General features: G+C 38.7%; 1 protein-coding gene across 1 annotated transcript in view; it reads left to right on the plus strand.

The window, feature by feature from the left end:
• The first annotated feature begins 7,928 nt into the window (after positions 1–7,928).
• Positions 7,929–20,141, plus strand: part of LOC138714693 (chymotrypsin A-like) — a 50,685-nt gene continuing 38,472 nt past the window's right edge. Inside the window, exons 1-3 of the mRNA XM_069846756.1 lie at positions 7,929–8,056; positions 11,136–11,193; positions 13,283–13,448. Coding sequence (XP_069702857.1) covers positions 7,988–8,056; positions 11,136–11,193; positions 13,283–13,448 — 293 coding nt within the window. The 5' untranslated portion in view covers positions 7,929–7,987. The remainder of the gene's footprint in view (positions 8,057–11,135; positions 11,194–13,282; positions 13,449–20,141) is intronic.

The following is a 20,141-nucleotide window of genomic DNA, read 5'->3' on the forward strand; positions in this document are numbered from 1 at the left end:
AATAATAATAATAATAATAATAATAATAATAATAATAATAATAATAAGAGAAAGGTGCACTCGAAGGAGCATTAAAATTTGGCACACTACACTGTTTATATTTTGTCTTTGATGAGGTCAGTTAGCGATCCTATTCTATTTCTGCACTCTGAGAAGTGATAGAGTTCACACTTTTTTACACAGAATTTATACACGCATTTCTCATCAGGTTGGTGGAATCTTGAGTTTTGACACATTTTGTGGTGGTATCCGTGTATTACGAGTCCAACGATGGCATATCTTTGCGGTTGGTTCGGTTTGGTCCAATCCCTGTATATCATGCATATTCTCATGTATTATCTAGGACTCTCTGCCAACACCTGGTAGTTTCTCGATTTCTTGTCTGAAGAAACATGCTGGTTTGGAGTTAAAGAAGTCGTCAAGTGTATAAAGCATCCTTGTTACCAAACGAGAATAATTGTCTTACAATAATATTTCATCTATGACATCAATATTGTTGTTCTTGGTAATCCAGTTCTCCATACCGTTGGGTCTGAGATTGGGTAGCCCTATATTGCGTACAAGGTAAAACTAAGGGAAAAGATTGTTAAAAGGGTATAATCGTATTGCGCACATGTGAAATTTTTATTCTTGTGGTCACTTACGCACTTGGTGGAACTTTTATACTTGAGTTCACTGCAATAACGAAAAGCAAATTCCCTTCACGCTTTCTAAAAAATTATCCTTAAGGACTAAAAGAACGCACAAATGTCTCAGGTTACCTTTACAGCCAAATATAATGTTATTACAGTCGAGGCGTTCTTATTTCCGGCAGCAAATCACACGACAGCTTCTGGTCAGCTGACACGCTGCTTCACTGGCAGTGGTTGTCGTCAAGGTTATGCAGACATACCGCTTCCCGCTCACGGTGGTTGTTACTGCGTTGTCAAGTCTACCCTTGTACTCTTAACGAAGTTTTAGCACATGTCTAGTCTTGAACATCGAACGAAAAATTATTTCCTACGATACATAATTAGTAGGCCTAATATATGAATACATAATATTATACATTATTGTTATTGTTGATCCTAGCATCCCAGGACACAGACGACTTACCATGCTGTGCTATAATTGGTTTTTCCGACCATTTGAAGTAACGATTTTCGTAAATACAGAAACAATATTAGAAATTACTAAAATGGGACGAAGCTGTAAAATATAATAAATAAACATTTTTTATGTGAATGAATAACTAAAATCACACAACCTGTAAATTAAGTAAAATATGTTAGTATTAAAAATTTTGTCATGATAAGTCATTGCTATATAAAAAAAATTACACGAAGAACCTAGCCTAACGGTATTGTTCAATTTAGAGATGCTACGCCTAGATCGCTACAATCATTGTTAGTACCTGCCGCCGCCATAGTTCTCAGTTTATTTTCTTCTTTGCCGGATTGTCCGTACTTCTCTGTCGTTATTTGAGAAACCGTGAACTTGTTCACATCACACGCATCAGCTGTTCTTTGCACCACTTGCATTAAAGGCAATAAACTACTCTTGTTTTACGTTCATTTTCGAAATAATCTCTAACGCTAAGAATCATTTCTCTGCTTTGCGAATTGCTGGCCTTCCGACTCCTCCGCGGCATTGTGATGCTGAAAACTCAGCGATAACACAGCACTAACAACAATACCGACTGATTGTTTGACAACCAGCTATTAGAACTGCGTCCGTTCACTATTGGCTTGCCAGAGATTTAGCAACACCGCTATTGCCTACCTTCTTCGCGCCAAAAGTCGAGAAGGCGTGGCCACGCCAGAAATAAGAACGGCTCGACTGTAGTGCAATTATTCATGAATAAGAGCCGTTCAGCTTTATTATATAGAGTGAACCGTAAGTAATGGCTTTCATTTCAGGGGGTTATTCTTTGAGATGTTTCAAACAAAAACGTTTAATACAGTTTTGCTCGTTTTCGCTTCCTTTTCGAGATAAAAGTTGTTTTATATGAAACATTTCATAGCGTGTTCTGGGAATGCCACTGACTCAATTCTCAATATGCTCAGTCAATTTAAGAGATCGATATATTATGATAATAAATGACTGTCCGTAAATGTGCAGAAATTTGATCCGAACAAATGTATTTTTCGTTCTACAAAAGAATTTTTCTATGTTACATTTGTTCGCATCAAATTTCTGCACATTTAAAGGCTAAAACTAAAATACTTTCAATAATTTATTATCATAATACACTGCTATATTAAAATTACTGAGCATATTGGGAATTAGCGGAGACTAAGAGGAAGGCAGAAAGTAGGAAAGACTGGAGAATGCTGGGTTTGCAGTCAAAGACCTGCCCTTGGCCAGAACACTATGAATGAATGAATGAATTAGGAATTAAACCAATTGCTTTCCTGAAACACGCTATGAAATGTTTCATATAAAACATACGATGAAAGAGTAATGGAACGGAGAAAAATTCTCTCCGGCGCCGGGGTTTGAACCCGGGTTTTCAGCTCTACGTGCTGATGCTTTATCCACTAAGCCACACCGGATACAACCCCGGCGTCGGACAGAATTGTCTCTGGGTTCCCTCTAGTGGCCGCCCTCTGCACTACGTCATAGATGTCCATGAACATAGGACCGAAGTCCACACATGTGCTGAGGTGCACTCGTTATGAGTGACTCAATCAGAGACAATTCCGTCCGACACCGGGGTTGTATCCGGTGTGGCTTAGTGGATAAAGCATCAGCACGTAGAGCTGAAAACCCGGGTTTAAATCCCGGCGCCGGAGAGAATTTTTCTCGTATGATGACGCAGAATATCTGCATGGAAATATCATATGTACTCCGGTACATTGAAATAATATATCATATAAAACAATTTTTATCTCGAAAAGAAAGCAAAAACGAGCAAATTTTTACCAAACTACTCTGTTTGAAATATCTCAAAGAATAACCTCTTGAAATGAATGTCATTACTTACGGTTCACTCTGTATATTACAGGCAGGGTTGCCAACCCTCCCGTATTTACCGGGATCTCACATATTTGCCCCTAATTTTTTAAAATCTCCCGGCTCCCGTATTATTCTTCTCTTCGAGCATTTTTCTAACTTATTTTTGCATAATGTAAACATTTTTATTCTAAACATTTGATTTTGCAGTGAATGATTGATTATAGGCTATGATGAATTTTGTTGTTCAATAAATACGTTAAAATGTGCAGTCTTTATAGAAAGTAATGCTTCCCAGAAATGAGTTTTAGTGTTCACCCGTCTAAAATCAAACCGTGCTAATGTTATAAATTTGAAAACACTGGTTACTTTTGTTCTAAGCATACCAAGTAGTAATGCTCATACAAAGAGGATGTTTCATCTCATGAACAATAATTGGACAGAGATGTTCGAAGCAGGAGCACGACACATCCAATCAAATCAGAGCTGCAAACTTCAGTCGACTTCAACTATTACGCGAGATAAAATCTGTCTTAAAACACTCTTAATTTAAGCCTAGCTGCCGAAGTGTAGAATAAAGTGGTCTTTAGGAAGTGAACCGAATAATCTATTTTCTATGTGAAATGTTGTCTATTCCTGAGTCTCACGTATTTTCTTCAAACAAAGTTGGCAACCCTAATTACAGGAACACTATTAATTGCAGCATTGAATTGATTTCTAATTATATATAACACTAGAAGATCCCTTCTTTTAGCTCTATCCACTGCCTTTTGTGTATTAAGCACATAATCTTTTGTCAGTTGACCAGAAATTTCATCAGGAACATTAACAATTTAACTTCATACCAACTTTGAAGGTCTTGGAGAGATATCATCTATTGCCCTGCGTTTAAGACTGAAGGTAAAGTCAACCCCATTACGGGTCAAGTCGGCCCAGAGGGTGGTGAGAGGTTAAGGGTCCCACGTTCACAGACAATCGGCATTAATGGCAGTAGGGATGTCAGTCCTACGTGCCCACAGCCTTTACTCCTGAAAAAAGGCCCCTAGTACTCATTTCTATTACAGACTGAGTAGATTTCAGGGCCATAGTGCGACAGAAAGGATTAGGTTAATGGACAAAATCCATGACTCAATCGGGAATCGAACCCACGGCCTTCTCACTTACAGCGTTACGCCTTAACCGCGACGCTACCGTGCGCCCCGAGTTTAACACTATTTGATAAAAGTTGTCTAGGCTATTTTATTGTTCACAATTTTCATGATTGCTTCCCTCAGCAGGTGCTAAAAATTCCTCATGTTCGTCAGAAAACATACGTGCAAGGCATTTGTTGTTTACAGTACAACTCCACTGTTTTCCAGTTAATCTTGTATATCGAAATTGAAAACCTTCTCGTACCAAAATCTTATGATCAGAGCTAAGATTCTTAGGTAAATAAATATTTTATTTATACTGTAATAGAAACTCGTAATTGTGTTTTAAATTTCGGACAAAGTCACCTGAGCATACATTTCAAATTTTATTTCACATAAAAACATATTTTGATTATTTTTATGTAAATACATATTTTCAAATATTCACATAAAACACACAAAAACCAAGTTTTCATTAAATAATTTTCTACAAATGCCCCATTTCAGATTAACCATCACCCGAATGTTTAGGTACGGCCAGACGATTATATTTGTAGCAGGTTTTCTGCGACAAATGTATCTGGAATAATTGTTATAGATTCCGAATGCTTGTTTCTAGAATCCATTTTCCTAATAAAGGATTATTATTACATGCGGGTAATCTACTGAGAAGGGATGTCTTGTAGAATAACTTTACAGCATATTTAAATACGAAATGTATATACAAAAGTTTATACAGGTTTTACTACAAAATTCCAGATTGTACCGTCATCAGATACAACAATTATGCGAAGAAAATCAAAGGCAGAGAAGTAAAAAACTTCCAGTTTACAAGAAATGATGACTTGGCTACAACATGTAAACTAAATGACAAACACACTGACACACCAAATACATATCGCAGCTACATTTGTAGCGACGTGTAGCCACCCAGCAGCAGTAATTGTCAGCTACGTCTGGCCACCCAGCAGCAGTAATTGTCGCTATGTCTGGCAACCCAGCAGGAGTAATTGTCGCTACGTCTGGCCACCCAGCAGAGTAATTGTCGCTACGTCTGAGCACCCAGCAACAGTAATTGTCGCTACGTTTGGCCACCCAGCAGGAGTAATTGTCAGCTACGTCTGGCCACCCAACAGCAGTATTGTCGCTACGTCTGGCCACCCAGCAGCAGTAATTGTCGCTACGTCTGGCCATCCAGCAGCAGTAATTGTCAGCTACGTCTGGCCACCCAGCAGCAGTAATTGTCAGCTACGTCTGGCCACCCAGCAGCAGTAATTGTCGCTATGTCTGGCCACCCAGCAGCAGTAATTGTCGCTACGTCTGGCCACCCAGCAACAGTAATTGTCGCTACGTCTGACCACCCAGAAACAGTAACTGTCGCTACGTTTGGCCACCCAGCAGGAGTAATTGTCAGATACGTCTGGCCACCCAGAAGCAGTAATTGTCGCTACGTCTGGCCTCCCAGCAGCAGTAATTGTCAGCTACGTCTGGCCACCCAGCAGCTTAAATGTCGGTACGTCTGGCCACCCAGCAGGAGTAATTGTCGCTACGTTTGACCACCCAGCAACAGTAATTGTCGCTACGTCTGGCCACCCAGCAGCAGTATCTTTCGCTACGTCTGGCCACCCAGCAGCAGTAATTGTCGCTACGTCTGGCCACCCAGCAGCAGTAATTGTCGCTACGTCTGGCCACCCAGCAGGAGTAATTGTCGCTACGTCTGACCACCCAGCAACATTGTCAGCTACGTCTGGCCACCCAGCAGCAGTAATTGTCAGCTACGTCTGGCCACCCAGCAGCAGTAATTGTCGCTACGTCTGGCCACCCAGCAACAGTAATTGTCAGCTACGTCTGGCCACCCAGCAGCTTAAATGTCGCTACGTCTGGCCACCCAGCAGCAGTAATTGTCAGCTACGTCTGGCCACCCAGCAGCTTAAATGTCGCTACGTCTGGCCACCCAGCAGCAGTAATTGTCGCTACGTCGCGACAAATGTAGCTCGTCTGACCATACCCTTATATTTATATAAAATAATTGAAATATAATTAAATATTTTTTTTTACTTTTTGTCGCATATTTTCCCGATTTTTAGCACCTAAAAATCCGAGTCCTACTTATGATCTCTCTTGCTTAACACTGAGAACACAGCGTTGTTTATATGAACCACTGATGAATGCCACACTCACTGCTGCTGCTTTGGTGACATGGTACGCGACTGGATCGATGTACTAGTAACGCAACTGTTGTACTATCTGGTGCTAATTTTTGGATAGATGAGTCGTTAGTCTTTAAGTTACATACAGAGGGTTTCATAATTCCTATTACAAACTTCTATAAGTTGTAGAGGGAACTAAATAGATAAAGTTTTAATTAGGAACCCATGTCCGGAAACGTATCGTTTCGATACAAAATAAGTTTGAAGATCGATTTGATTTAAAATCTCCCTCTTCACGGTACTCAAACAAAATGGACTGAGGGCAACTTCTGCAGTCCCCTGATATCGTGTGTCTTCTGCTTACAATTAGTTCTACGGAGTCGGCTTTCACATTAGTGAAGATTTGCCACTGGCACTACATCAGCAAATGTGGTTCCAATTGCAACATGACGGCACACCCGCGCACTTTTCACTTGCCGTCCGCGAATATCTCCACCAAACATTCGGGGAAAGGTGGGTAGGTCGAGGTGGTCCAACTCCTTGGCCACCACGGTCGCCAGATTTAATTCCTCTCGACTTTTTTCCTTTGGGGACACATGAAGAACCTTCTTTATGAGACTCCTGTAGAGTCGGAGGAAGATCTCATTGTCTCTAGTGAAGTGGGAGATGCGAAATCGATTCGATCTTCAAACTTATTTTGCATCGAAACGATAAATTTCCGGACATGGGTTCCCAATCAAAACTTTATCTATTTAGTCCCCTCTACAACACCTAGAAGTTTGTAATAGGAATTATGAAACACTCTATATAACACGTTCCTATTATATGTATTAAGTTATTGACATCCAAAGACGGAGTTGCATCAGTGTTGAAAACAAAAATATGTCCTTTATGCAAATCTAGTCTTTCAGGTAAAACTCCCTGTAAAGCAGATTTAAATAATTTCAAGGGAAAAATTGTTCCGGGGCCGGGTATCGATCCCGAGACCTCTGGTTGAACGTACCAGCGCTCTACCAACTGAGCTACCCGGGAACTCCACCCGACACCGTCTCAACTTTTCCCTTTATATCCACACAACTCGCGTGGGCTGACGAAACGCCAGAGACCCACATCAATACGTCACTGTGTACGTTAACAGAAAACCACAATTCTAAGTCACACAGAGATTGTGTGCACTCGATGTGGGTCTCTGGCGTTTCGTCAGCCCACGCGAGTTGTGTGGATATAAAGGGAAAAGTTGAGACGGTGTCGGGTGGAGTTCCCGAGTAGCTCAGTTGGTAGAGCGCTGGTACGTTCAACCAGAGGTCCCGGGATCGATACCCGGCCCCGGAACAATTTTTCCCTTGAAATTATTTAAAAATATGTCCCTTTCATTTCAGTGATCCGCGAATACTAAAGCTATTGAACATTAAAGGAAATGACCACTACCGTTTATGTAAAGTCTACGTAAGGGGAGACGAAAAAAGTTTCTGCCCTGCTCCTCAGAATCGATCTATTGATTTAAGACCTAGTAATGGCAGATAACTTTGCGATAAAATGAAAGTAGGCTAGAAGACTCTGAGGCGTCCCGCATTAACCGTCAGGTTAGTTGTAGACACACTCGGGCTGCTTTCTTTGTGAACACCTCCGGAAGGACTGGGCCAATCAGCTCAATAAATGATGACATCATTGCGACGAGAGAAATTATGGAGGTAACCCTTTTGTTGCGCAAACATGTCACGAAGACGGCGGACGACCTGCAGAGGCAGTCAGTCACTCGACGGGCGAAGCACCATGAAGACGCATCTGCTGCTGGCCGCGGGCATCCTCGTCATCCACGCCTCCCAGGCCGCATTCTTCAAGGTAGGCAATTACTTCTTGTACTGACAGATACGAGGGGACCTACATCCTTCATTTTATAACTTCTTAAGGGAAGACTCCATTGAAAATTATGAAAATTTTTCCAAATTTTTTTAGCTATTTCACTTATTCAGAATTTATATTTTCATACCCGAAAGGGATTCAGTTCAATTCTGATTACAAATACTCGTATGTTTACTTACTTACTTACAAATGGCTTTTAAGGAACCCGAAGGTTCATTGCCGCCCTCACATATACCCGCCATTGGTCCCTATCCTGAGCAAAATTAATCCAGTCTCTACCATCATATCCCACCTCTCTCAAATCCATTTTAATATTATCTTCCCATCTACGTCTCGACCTCCCCAAAAGTCTTTTTCCCTGCGACCTCCCAACTAACACTCTATATGCATTTCTGGGTTCGCCCGTACGTGCTACATGCCCTGCCCATCTCAAACGTCTGGATTTAATGTTCCTAATCATGTCAGGTGAAGAATACAATGCGTGCAGTTCTGTGTTGTGTAACTTTCTCCATTCTCCTGTAACTTCATCCCTCTTAGCCCCAAATATTTTCCTTAGCACCTTATTCTCAAACACTCTTAATCTCTGTTCCTCTCTCAAAGTGTGAGTCCAAGTTTCACAACCATACAGAACAACCGGTAATATAACTGTTTTATAAATTCTAACTTTCAGATTTTTCGACAGCAGACTGGATGATAAAAGTTTTTCAACCGAATAATAACAGGCATTTCCCACATTTATTCTGTGTTTAATTTCCTCCCGAGTATAATTTATATTTGTTACTGTTGCTCCAAGATATTTGAATTTTTCCATCTCTTCAAAAGATAAATTTCCAATTTTTATATTTCCATTTCGTATAATATTCTCGTCACGAGTCATAATCATATACTTTGTCTTTTCGGGATTTACTTCCAAACCTATCTCTTTACTTGAGTCAAGTAAAATTCCCGTGTTTTCCCTAATCGTTTGTGGATTTTCTCCTAACATATTCACGTCATCCGCATAGACAAGCAGCTGATGTAACCCGTTCAATTCCAAACTCTCTGTGTTATCCTGGACTTTCCTAATGGCATATTCTAGAGCAAAGGTAAAAAGTAAAGGTGATAGTGCATCTCCTAGCTTTAGCCCACAGCATCAACAACCACCGTTTAAAATTGCCACCTAACCGTAGGGTTTCCAGACGTCCGGATTTCGCCGGACATGTCCTGCTTCTTTAGTATTCTGTGGTTGTCCGGCCGGCTTTTTACGATGAAGCCAAAATGTCCGGCTTTCTGCCTTTCAACAACATAATGTACCAAATATTGAAATACATACATATATAAGAGAAAATCTGAGGTCAGAAGTATGTGTTTCTGTCGTTATATGAAAAATACGCATTTTATGAATTCTGTGCTCTAAAAGAATTGTTTTGAAGGAAGCTGAAGAATTTTTCTTGGAAACAATAGATTTTCAGTGGAGTATATTTTTGAACAGATTGTGAATGTTAAGTTTTTCCAAACTTCGCTGTATATGTCAATCTTTTTTTTTTTTAATAACTGCACAAAATGCCAGTGTTGAAAGGATATTTTCACTAATCAATGTCCTATTGTCAGATGAAAGGAAAAGGCTATCAGTAGAAGCAGTAAAGGATATTGCAATAGTACGTGTACAATATAATTGAAGCATTTTACAGGTAAAGAATTTTGCACCTATTTATTGAAATCCCAAAGCTACTGAAGGACATTTCCTCTTCACAGAATATGGACTTCATTCGTGATGTTTCCCTTACTGCTATCAGAGGATCACTTGCCATTTTAAAATACCACCTGTACTTTGTTTCCTAAAGAGGAAGAACTTTTGTTTGAACGTCTAATCCATTTGTTTATTATGTTTAGGCCTGTTATATGTATGCTCTTATCCTTCCTGTACTTAATTTCCCTTTCTTATTCGTTCCCCATATTTCTCTTTTGTGGTCTGTTTTTGTTTTCACTGTGTATTATGCTTTCTCCAATGAGGCAGTCCCGTTATTGGGAAAACTGAAAGAATGTCTTTCTTCTCCACTGAAATTGTAAGATTAATAACAATGGATAGCATTGGTACTGTGTTTGCCTATTGTTTTTATTGTTCTCAGTGAATTAAAAGGAATTTAATGTGTTGTAAGGTTGTTTTTTTCCAAAATGTCCTGCTTTTTTCCTTCAAATATCCTGCTTTTGAACATTTTGATCTGGTCAACCTACCTAACCCATCGTTAAGCATTATCACTCCCATCGACCTCGGTCAGAACTCATGGTCAAGTGCACCAATCTCGGTTAGAAACGTTTAACTAATTATATTAGTTAACCACGCTTTGTGTTGTTTTACTGTGGCACCAAGCTCGGTTACGAGTTAAACCACGCTAACCATGAGAATTTACTAACCGTTCGAGTGCGAGCGATTAAGTAGCTAACCGCGGCACTAAATCCAAATAGCTTTTGCAATTATGTGTTTCTTGACACGATATACTCTAATGTCTTGTGACAGAATACGGTGACTACAATAACGGTATGTGGTACGAGACAGTTTCTACCCAGAGAAGGCAGTTTCTTCTCAGCCAGTGACTCAACCAATTCTTTTTTGTCTTCCTGATCAGTTTCAGCATCATTTTTCCTTCACTCACTCTTTCCAACACTGATTCGTTTCTTATTCTGTCTGTCCATGCTTCTCCATATCCATATTTCAAATTCTTCTAGTCGCTTCTCTTCACTTTGTCGTAATGTCCAACTCTGTCAGGGATATGATTGTTTACGTTTCGTAAATGTACAACACGAGACATAGAGCTGAATTTTCCAATCTGAGAATGTCAAGTTAAAAATTATACTGCCTTCTAAAATCCATCACCTTCGTTCCGGTTTCATTCAGCGGACGTCGGATCTATGAGCTAGCAAAATATCCACTTAACCAGTAACAAAAAATATGAGAGAGACCAGGAATTGCACGTAGGTAACCATGGTTTCAAGAGTACAAAATAAGACTTAGTAACAAAGTTGAAAAGTCTCCTTTTGTATTAATAGAGATGTAAAGTTCCGCTTCATTTGTTTTCAGAATGGTACCAGAGGATTGCTGTCTTTTCTGTTTGGGAGACCAAGAATTTGCAATTGTCGTAAGTTTATTATTATTATTATTATTATTATTATTATTATTATTATTATTATTATACAGAGTGTCAAAAAATATGATAGAGGTAAAAACAAACATCTTTTTTATATGATAAAATCTCCAAAATTCATCATTTTGCCAGTAAGTGTCCTAAAAGGGAGGTCGCTTGGCTTCCGTCAGACCTGTTTTTGCTTTCTTTTCGAGATAAAAATTGTTTTATAAGCAACATTTCAGATCGTGTTTTGGGAAAGCCATTGATTTAATTCTCAAGAAGCTAAATCATTTCAAGAGAGCAATATATTATGGTAAATGATTGAGAGAATTTTAGTTTCGTCCTCTAAATTTGCAGAAATTTTATCTTAACAAATGTAACTTTTCTTTCTGCAAAGGAATTTTACAATGTTACATTTATTCTGAACAAATTTCTGCACATTTAGAGGACAGAACTAAAATTCTTTCAATCATTATTATATTACACTGCTCTCTTAAATTTACAAAGCAAATGGGAATTAAATCAATGGCTTTCCCGAATCACGCTATGAAATGTTTCACATAAAAGAATTTTTATCTCGAAAAGGAAGCAAAAACGAGGGAAATTGTATAAACTTTTTGTTTGAAATATCTCAAAGAACTCCACCTGGTTGGCAAGTTGGTATAGCGCTGGCCTTCTATGCCCAAGGTTGCGGGTTCGATCCCGGGCCAGGTCGATGGCATTTAAGTGTGCTTAAATGCGACAGGCTCATGTCAGTAGATTTACTGGCATGTAAAAGAACTCCTGCGGGACAAAATTCCGGCACATCCGGCGACGCTGATATAACCTCTGCAGTTGCGAGCGTCGTTAAATAAAACATAACATCTCAAAGAATAACTCCCTGAAATTAATGACATTATTTAGGGTTCACCCTCAGGGCTCCATTCTTGGTCCATTCTTGTTTCTTATTATGATAAATGGCTTGCCATACAATGTGTCGGCTAAAACTATAATGTATGCTGACGATACAACTTTTGTTATCACAATAATAATACTGCTGACTTAGATTTTATGAAGCAAGCTCTATTTGCTGAAATAAGAAAGTGGTTTTCAATTAATGGATTTATTGTTAATGATGAAAAACTCATGCGTTAACTCTAAGTTTGAAACAAACCCAAAATAATGTGATAAATGAATCTGTAAAGATGCAGGGTATGTATTTGGATCCTAAATTAAGGTGGAACAGCCATGTCAGTTATGTATGTAAAAGAATTTCTAGAGTAATTTATCTCTTGAGAAGTATCATGTACAAGATTCCCAAACATTATTTAAAACAAGTTTACTATGCACTATTTGAAAGTGTTATTAGATATGGATTACTCTTATATGGAAATAGTTTTGACCTTCCAAACATTCTGTTACTGCAGAAAAAGGCAGTTCGTATTATAACAATGTCACCACCCAGACTATCATGTACAGTAGATCTCTTTTCAAAAATGAAAAGATTATGACAGTCTACCATCTATATATTTTTTAACTTTTAATGTATGTAAACAAGAATATTACTAATTATACAAGTATAGTAGATCTGCATCGCTATGAAACAAGAAATAATGATCAATTAAACGTACCACATGTCAGGTTGCAAAAAACACAATCAAGCTATGTAATTACTGCATTAAAAGTATATAAGAAGATACCAACAAATATAAAGGCACTTAATGAAACACAATTTAAATTTCAGATTAAGAGATGGCTACAAAATAATCCCTTTTATAATATGAATGAATTTTTTGAAAATGATGTAGTATTTTAGTTAAATTTTATTATTTTTTACTCTTTTAATATTTTAAGTAATGACACATTGTTTTTTATATAATTATATTGACGAGGCCTCTTGTATTCTTGTACCTTCAGGCAAATAAAGAATATGAATATGAATATGAATACCTCACATTCATACAGACGCACCTGAAATTATTTCATTTTTTTTCCATATAATATTGATGCATACTTAACAATTAAAATAATTTCTAACCATGCATCTAGTTCCCGATCGGTGGACGATAGATGTATGCAGACTATACCATGTGAGATCTGATTTCTGGATTCAATGTTGCAGTGTGCGGGCGTCCCAATCGCTTGGTCACGCGCCTGGAGAACGGCGAGTTCGCGCAGGCGCACGAGTTCCCTTGGCTGGCGGCCATCATTCTGAACGGGACGCGTCTCGCCAGTGGCGCCCTCATCAACGATCGCTACGTCCTCACGGCCTTCAGTCCGCTCGCAGGGTGAGATATTATACCAAATGTCGTCGTTGGACATCGAACTCTTACCTTGAAACTCATTAAACACGATACGAACCAATTCGGCCGAAACTCACTTACCAGTACCGGCTGATATCTGTGCGGTTTGCCTTCTTAATATTACAACTAGAAAACCTACGACTAGGCATATAATTTTGAACTGACATTGTTCTCCTACTCATTATCTTTCGCTCTAGTAGATAATGTAATGCTCGTCATATTCTTGCACTGGGTTTTCTCCTGGTTGGTGGACACTATTTTGTAAATTCTTCTCTTTATTCTACACGCGTATTTTCGCTGTGGCTATGTAATCTACACTACTGCTCCACAAAGATTATGTCATATAAAAATGCAGTCCCCAATTCACAGAAAAGAGGAAGGTAGGAGGAAGAGGATACACAAACTGCTTAACGTTGAATGAACAAGTGATGGCTAAGAGGAGAGAGGTATGCCTTACCCCAGGCATGTCAATTGATGCCCACAGGAGCAAGCGCGCGCTTTAGAGCCCAGGAGAGCCTGAGCGCTTTACAGCGGAAAGGAAAGAGACGGACGAAAGAGGTGGTAAATGCCGCTTGGTCGAGCTATATTCAGGGATGGCCAGCACTGATTCAATACATAAAGGGAAGAGAACTTATTAAAACTGTATCCATGTTAATTTTTCGATTTGCCTGAGAAGTATAAGTGCATTATAAGAACGTAATAAGTTTTAATTTTAATACTCATTTTTCACAAGTTTGATTTTTTTATTCAAAAGAAATATTTTCTAAACTTTTCGTACAGAAAAGTGAAATTTTCAGGTATAGGCCTATTTATTTAGTAGCCTTACAGAATGTTTTCGTAAATCTAATATACCGTATATACGTATTACTGAAGATAGTGTATTGAAAATTTTGAAAATATTCGCATGGAAATTGTTTGTAAGGAAATTAATTAACAAAGCAACTACTGTTACATCATAAGCAAAAGATACGTGCCCATGTGTTGTAAAAATGTCAGCTCTATAGCTTCAGCAGATTTCGAGAAAATAATTTAATATTCTGATGATAGGAAGTTGCTCACAAATATCAGCTTAAAAGCATAATGTGATGAGAGTTTTGTTATGTAATATTAGTTACACTTAAAACAGATACAGTACCTAGGTAACTTTGCTTTGTACTGTAATATTGTTTTGATTAGTTTACTGATTACTTTTGTAAGGCTAAAGATACCATCAATATAAATTCCAACTTATCATGTCATACTCAATCTCTTTCTTTGGAATATCACTTTCTTTATGAATGATGTGTTTCATCCACTTAATACAGTATCATATTATACTACTATGGAATTTAAGTGAATATTCCTTCTTAACTCTCTATTATGTTATTAAGATTTAAAACACAAATGCAATATTAAGAAATCAGTGTTAGTACTTTTGTTTTACAGACAATATAGATAATATTAAACAGAAAGAAGCCATATAAAAATAACGACATAAAATTTCACGTTCCGTTTGAAGTTTGTGCACCACTGTTTTCTTAATCCAACAGGGTGCTTCTTCATATCCACAACCCTTCCTCTTTCCCTACTTAGCGCTTGTTGCCCGCGCACGACGTCAAGGTCAGAAAAATGCGCTTGCTTTGACATCACTGCCTTACCCTCTGCCCTGATTGTGTATAAAGGGGTTGCGAGTCAAGAAATGCAGTTCACTATCTTTACCATCAGCCTTTCACGAAGGCGGTATGGGTTTGAGTGCCGGTCAATTCTGGAATTTTACATTAAAACCCGGATTTTTCTAGTGTAGGAATGGAATATTCGGGAGGGTGGCACTACGATCCAGCACTGCGACCTTTTACGATCTATTGCGCTTACCCTCAAGCTAGGCGCATCCCACACCCACGCCGGCTGACTACACTAAGGTTCGCTACGTACCAGGTTTAGAGCTGCCAACACCACTCGTCCCTAGGCCAGCCCCCTCCGTGTGTCGTCAGCCTGCGTTCAGTGAATGCTATGGAATGATGACGAAATGGAGAAATGGTGACGGAATGATGTAAGTGTCTAATATGGGGAAACGGGAGATCTCCGAGAAAAACCCCAACTGCGACTTTGTCCGCCACAAATGTCACAATAGATTTTGCAATGAAAAATTGCAGAACTGACCGGGACTCGAACCGGACCGCTTGCGTGACAATCTAAAGGTCTGACCACTCAGCCATCTCAGGGACTTTTTCTTTGGTTACTCCCGTTTCTCCAATATAGGCTTCAACATCATTCCGTCAGCAACAACAGTTCATGGCATTATCTATTACAACCATGAACAGTCGGCAACGCGCGAAGGCTGTTCCAGGAACTTGTGGGGTTGCCTGCAAGGAATCGAAGGGTTGATAGGAAAAACAACCCATGTCAGTTTTAGCCGAAAATTATATATTGGTACTAATACTTACTTACTTACAAATGGCTTTTAAGGAACCCGAAGGTTCATTGCCGCCCTCACATAAGCCCGCCATTGGTCCCTATCCTGTGCAAGATTAATCCAGTATCTATCATCATACCCCACCTCCCTCAAATCCATTTTAATATTATCCTCCCATCTACGTCTCGGCCTTCCTAAAGGTCTTTTTCCCTCCGGTCTCCCAACTAACACTCTATATGCATTTCTGGATTCGCCCATACGTGCTACATGCCCTGCCCATCTCAAACGTCTGGATTTAATGTTCCTAATTATGTCAGGTGAAGAATACAATGCGTGCAGTTCTGTGTTGTGTAACTTTCTCCATTCTCCTGTAACTTCATCCCGCTTAGCCCCAAATATTTTCCTAAGCACCTTATTCTCAAACACCCTTAACCTATGTTCCTCTCTCAGAGTGAGAGTCCAAGTTTCACAACCATACAGAACAACCGGTAATATAACTGTTTTATAAATTCTAACTTTCAGATTTTTGGACAGCAGACTGGATGATAAGAGCTTCTCAACCGAATAATAACACGCATTTCCCATATTTATTCTGCGTTTAATTTCCTCCCGAGTGTCATTTATGTTTGTTACTGTTGCTCCAAGATATTTGAATTTTTCCACCTCTTCGAAGGATAAATCTCCAATTTTTATATTTCCATTTCGTACAATATTCTGGTCACGAGACATAATCATACACTTTGTCTTTTCGGCATTTACTTCCAAACCGATCGCTCTACTTGCTTCAAGTAAAATTTCCGTGTTTTCCCTAATCGTTTGTGGATTTTCTCCTAACATATTCACGTCATCCGCATAGACAAGAAGCTGATGTAACCCGTTCAATTCCAAACCCTGCCTGTTATCCTGAACTTTCTAATGGCATATTCTAGAGCGAAGTTAAAAATTAAAGGTGATAGTGCATCTCCCTGCTTTAGCCCGCAGTGAATTGGAAAAGCATCAGATAGAAACTGACCTATACGGACTCTGCTGTATGTTTCACTGAGACACATTTTAATTAATCGAACTAGTTTCTTGGGAATACCAAATTCAATAAGAATATCATATAATACTTCCCTCTTAACCCAGTCATATGCCTTTTTGAAATCTATGAATAACTGATGTAATGTACCCTTATACTCCTATTTTTTCTCCATTATCTGTCGAATACAAAAAATCTGATCAATAGTGGATCTATCACGCCGAAAACCGCACTCATGATTATTGGTACTAATGGAAAGCTAAAATCATGTGGCGTCTGTGTATGCTTAAAATACAAGCAATATATTTATAAAGCATTGGGGTATTTATACCTATACTTTAAGTTTCTTATCCTTTTTACATAACGAGATATAATGATTTTTCGCTCCCCTGAAAAAAGTGTCTTTTTGACATGGGTTGTTTTTCCTATCAACCCCTGGGTAAATAGCGCACGCGATCGGTGCAGGTGAGAATGCATCTGACTGACGGTTAGTAAAATGAACCAGGGTATGCTGTAAGTACTGGGGCGTCGTAACTCGACATAAATGCATTTTTTTCTTTCTTGATAGTAGGCTTAAAATATTCTTTAACCAAAGATTAAGGCCCGGTTGCAGAAATGCAAATCAAATCAGTCCCAGATCACCAATCAGTTGATGTCTGATTTATTTGATTGTTCATTGCGTTGCACAAACGTGAATCTCCAATCAGCTTGTTTCAATTTACTAATTGCTGATTTGAGAAAGAAGTGCATTTGACAACTGCGCGATTTAGCAACCACAGCCAATTTGATGCTCTTTAAAAGTCGCGAAACGAATGCATCAAGTGGGCGGTGACTAGGAAAACAAGAGAATGCTCTGTTGTTTTGTTGCTTTTGTAGAAAGGAGACTACAATATAGTGAAAAAATGTAGCAAACAAAAAACTTGAGGGGGGTTTGTATTTGCTAGGGGAGTCGACAAGAAATTGGAACAAGCATAGCCTCCATAGCCCAAAGGAATTATATTTCCCATCTCTCTGTTTACAAATTGAGCTCGTAACATAATCATTAGGGCTAGGATTTTGATGAAATTGCATCTTTTTCCTAGTAAGCCAGAAACATAGCCGCTTTAGTATTTATATGTTATGTGATAAACTCAGGAGAATGGAGAAAGTTACACAACACAGAACTGCACGCATTGTATTCTTCACCTGACATAATTAGGAACATTAAATCCAGACGTTTGAGATGGTCAGGGAATGTAGCACGTATGGGCGAATCCAGAAATCCATATAGAGTGTTAGTTGGGAGGCCGGAGGTAAAAAGACCTTTGGGGAGGCCGAGACGTAGGTGGGAAAGAGTGGCCTTGTGTTAGATTACACGGAAACTAAAAATAAAGTAAATCCATGGTGATAAAGCCCATGAAGGGCCAAGACCGACCAGCCGACTGCTGACCTCACGTCCACATGCCGCCGCAGAGGTGAACGATCATACATGGAAACTACATCAGATAAAATAATTAATTAAGGTGTACTTACTTACTTACTGGCTTTTAAGGAACCCGGAGGTTCATTGTCGCCCTCACATAAGCCAGCCATCGGTCCCTATCCTGAGTAAGATTAATCCAGTCTCTATTAACATATCCCACCTCAAATCCATTTTAATATTATAGTTAAGTGTACTACTTAGAAAAAATTATGTAAAATTTAATTTAGGGGAGAGTCGGGTAGTATCGGACATCGGGTAATATCGGACAGTGAGTATATTTCATCTACCACACGATGATATACCTGATTGACATGGTTACGTTTCTGTGATGTAGCATAGAGAAACGTAACCATGTCATTCAGGTGCTACCAAATGGTGGTAGATGAAAAAAACGCACTGTCCGATACTACCTGATGTCCGATACTACCCGACTCTCCCCTAATTACTACTCAAATATTAAGTAGTACAAAACCTCTTTTCGTACTAAGGCAATTATGTAAGACCAATTTTCAGGGAATTTTTAAGAGCATTTTTGAAAGATTTTTTAGGTCATAAATGCATTGTTTTTAGGACATTTTTTCATGATTTATAGGTCATCAGAATCCTAGCCATAATGATCATTAAAAATATTGTGTTGTCATGTGTAGAACCCTGCCAACGGGCTACAACATTCCAAAATTTCAATGATGGTGTACGTATTTCCTGTACATTCACAGAAAAGAAACCTTTTCTATTTCGATAAAGTTCGGCATCATTTCCACCAGGTGATTGGATGGGGATGTGAGCAGTCTATACAACCAATTACTCTTGGAAATCCTGACATGGCCGAAAATTCTCTCTGGATTTCAAATCGTTCCCTGTTTGAAGTTTGGGGATTTATGAGACCCTGCCATAACAAAGCAATTTCATACGTAACATTCCTAACTACTCGGCAAATAGTTGATTTGTGGACCCTAACAAGATAACCCAAGACCGCCTGAAAAATTCCAACAGCATAAAATCTCAGCATTATTAGAACTTGGTTCATAGGAGAAAGTGGAAGGTTTCGATTTGTCTGTCTGCATATATTTGTTTCAATTTTTGAAAGTAACAAAACACACGAATCTTACTTAACCTAAATCTTTGCTCAAATTCTCTGTCATTATACATAAGAACAATTAATATCTATCACGGAAATGCCTTCTTTTTAATAATATTTCCTTCATTCTAAATATTTCTTCATCGGAAGAATCCGTTATGTCGAAAACAATACTAATACGCTGTAAGTTAACTATTTACTATCGGTCTTACTAATAAAAACTCTATATACAGACGTTTAACTGTCTTATACAATGAGTACCTCGTTTATAAGTCGTGTGTAAATTCCTTACTAATAATCACTACATACGTCGTGTATAACAGTATAACTGTTACACAGCTACGTCATAGTTTCGTCATTACTTCGTTACGAAAGGTAATAGAATATCTGAGGTTCTCTACTGGATCCGGTAGAGCGCTCTAGTGTGGCGTGTTAAATATCGATAGTACAACTGGCTCTAATCGATTACCACACTACATTTTGGTCAAAGAGTGCAAGCTACAGCAATATTATTCTAATAATTCTATGATCTTTGGTTTGTTCTTCTGTGGTTACAAGGTAAACATCATCATAAAATGACAGTCGATACGAACAGCTGTTAAAGGGGCGGCCATTTTTTCGCTATATACAACGCTTAAACAAGGGGTTTCGTGTATGTAACTACTGCAAAGTAATTCCCATTGTATAGTTACAGCCTGTTTATACGTCCATAGCTTATTCAAGGTTTA

The sequence above is a fragment of the Periplaneta americana genome, chromosome 15 (assembly GCF_040183065.1).
Source record: "Periplaneta americana isolate PAMFEO1 chromosome 15, P.americana_PAMFEO1_priV1, whole genome shotgun sequence".
NCBI lineage: Eukaryota > Metazoa > Arthropoda > Insecta > Blattodea > Blattidae > Periplaneta > Periplaneta americana.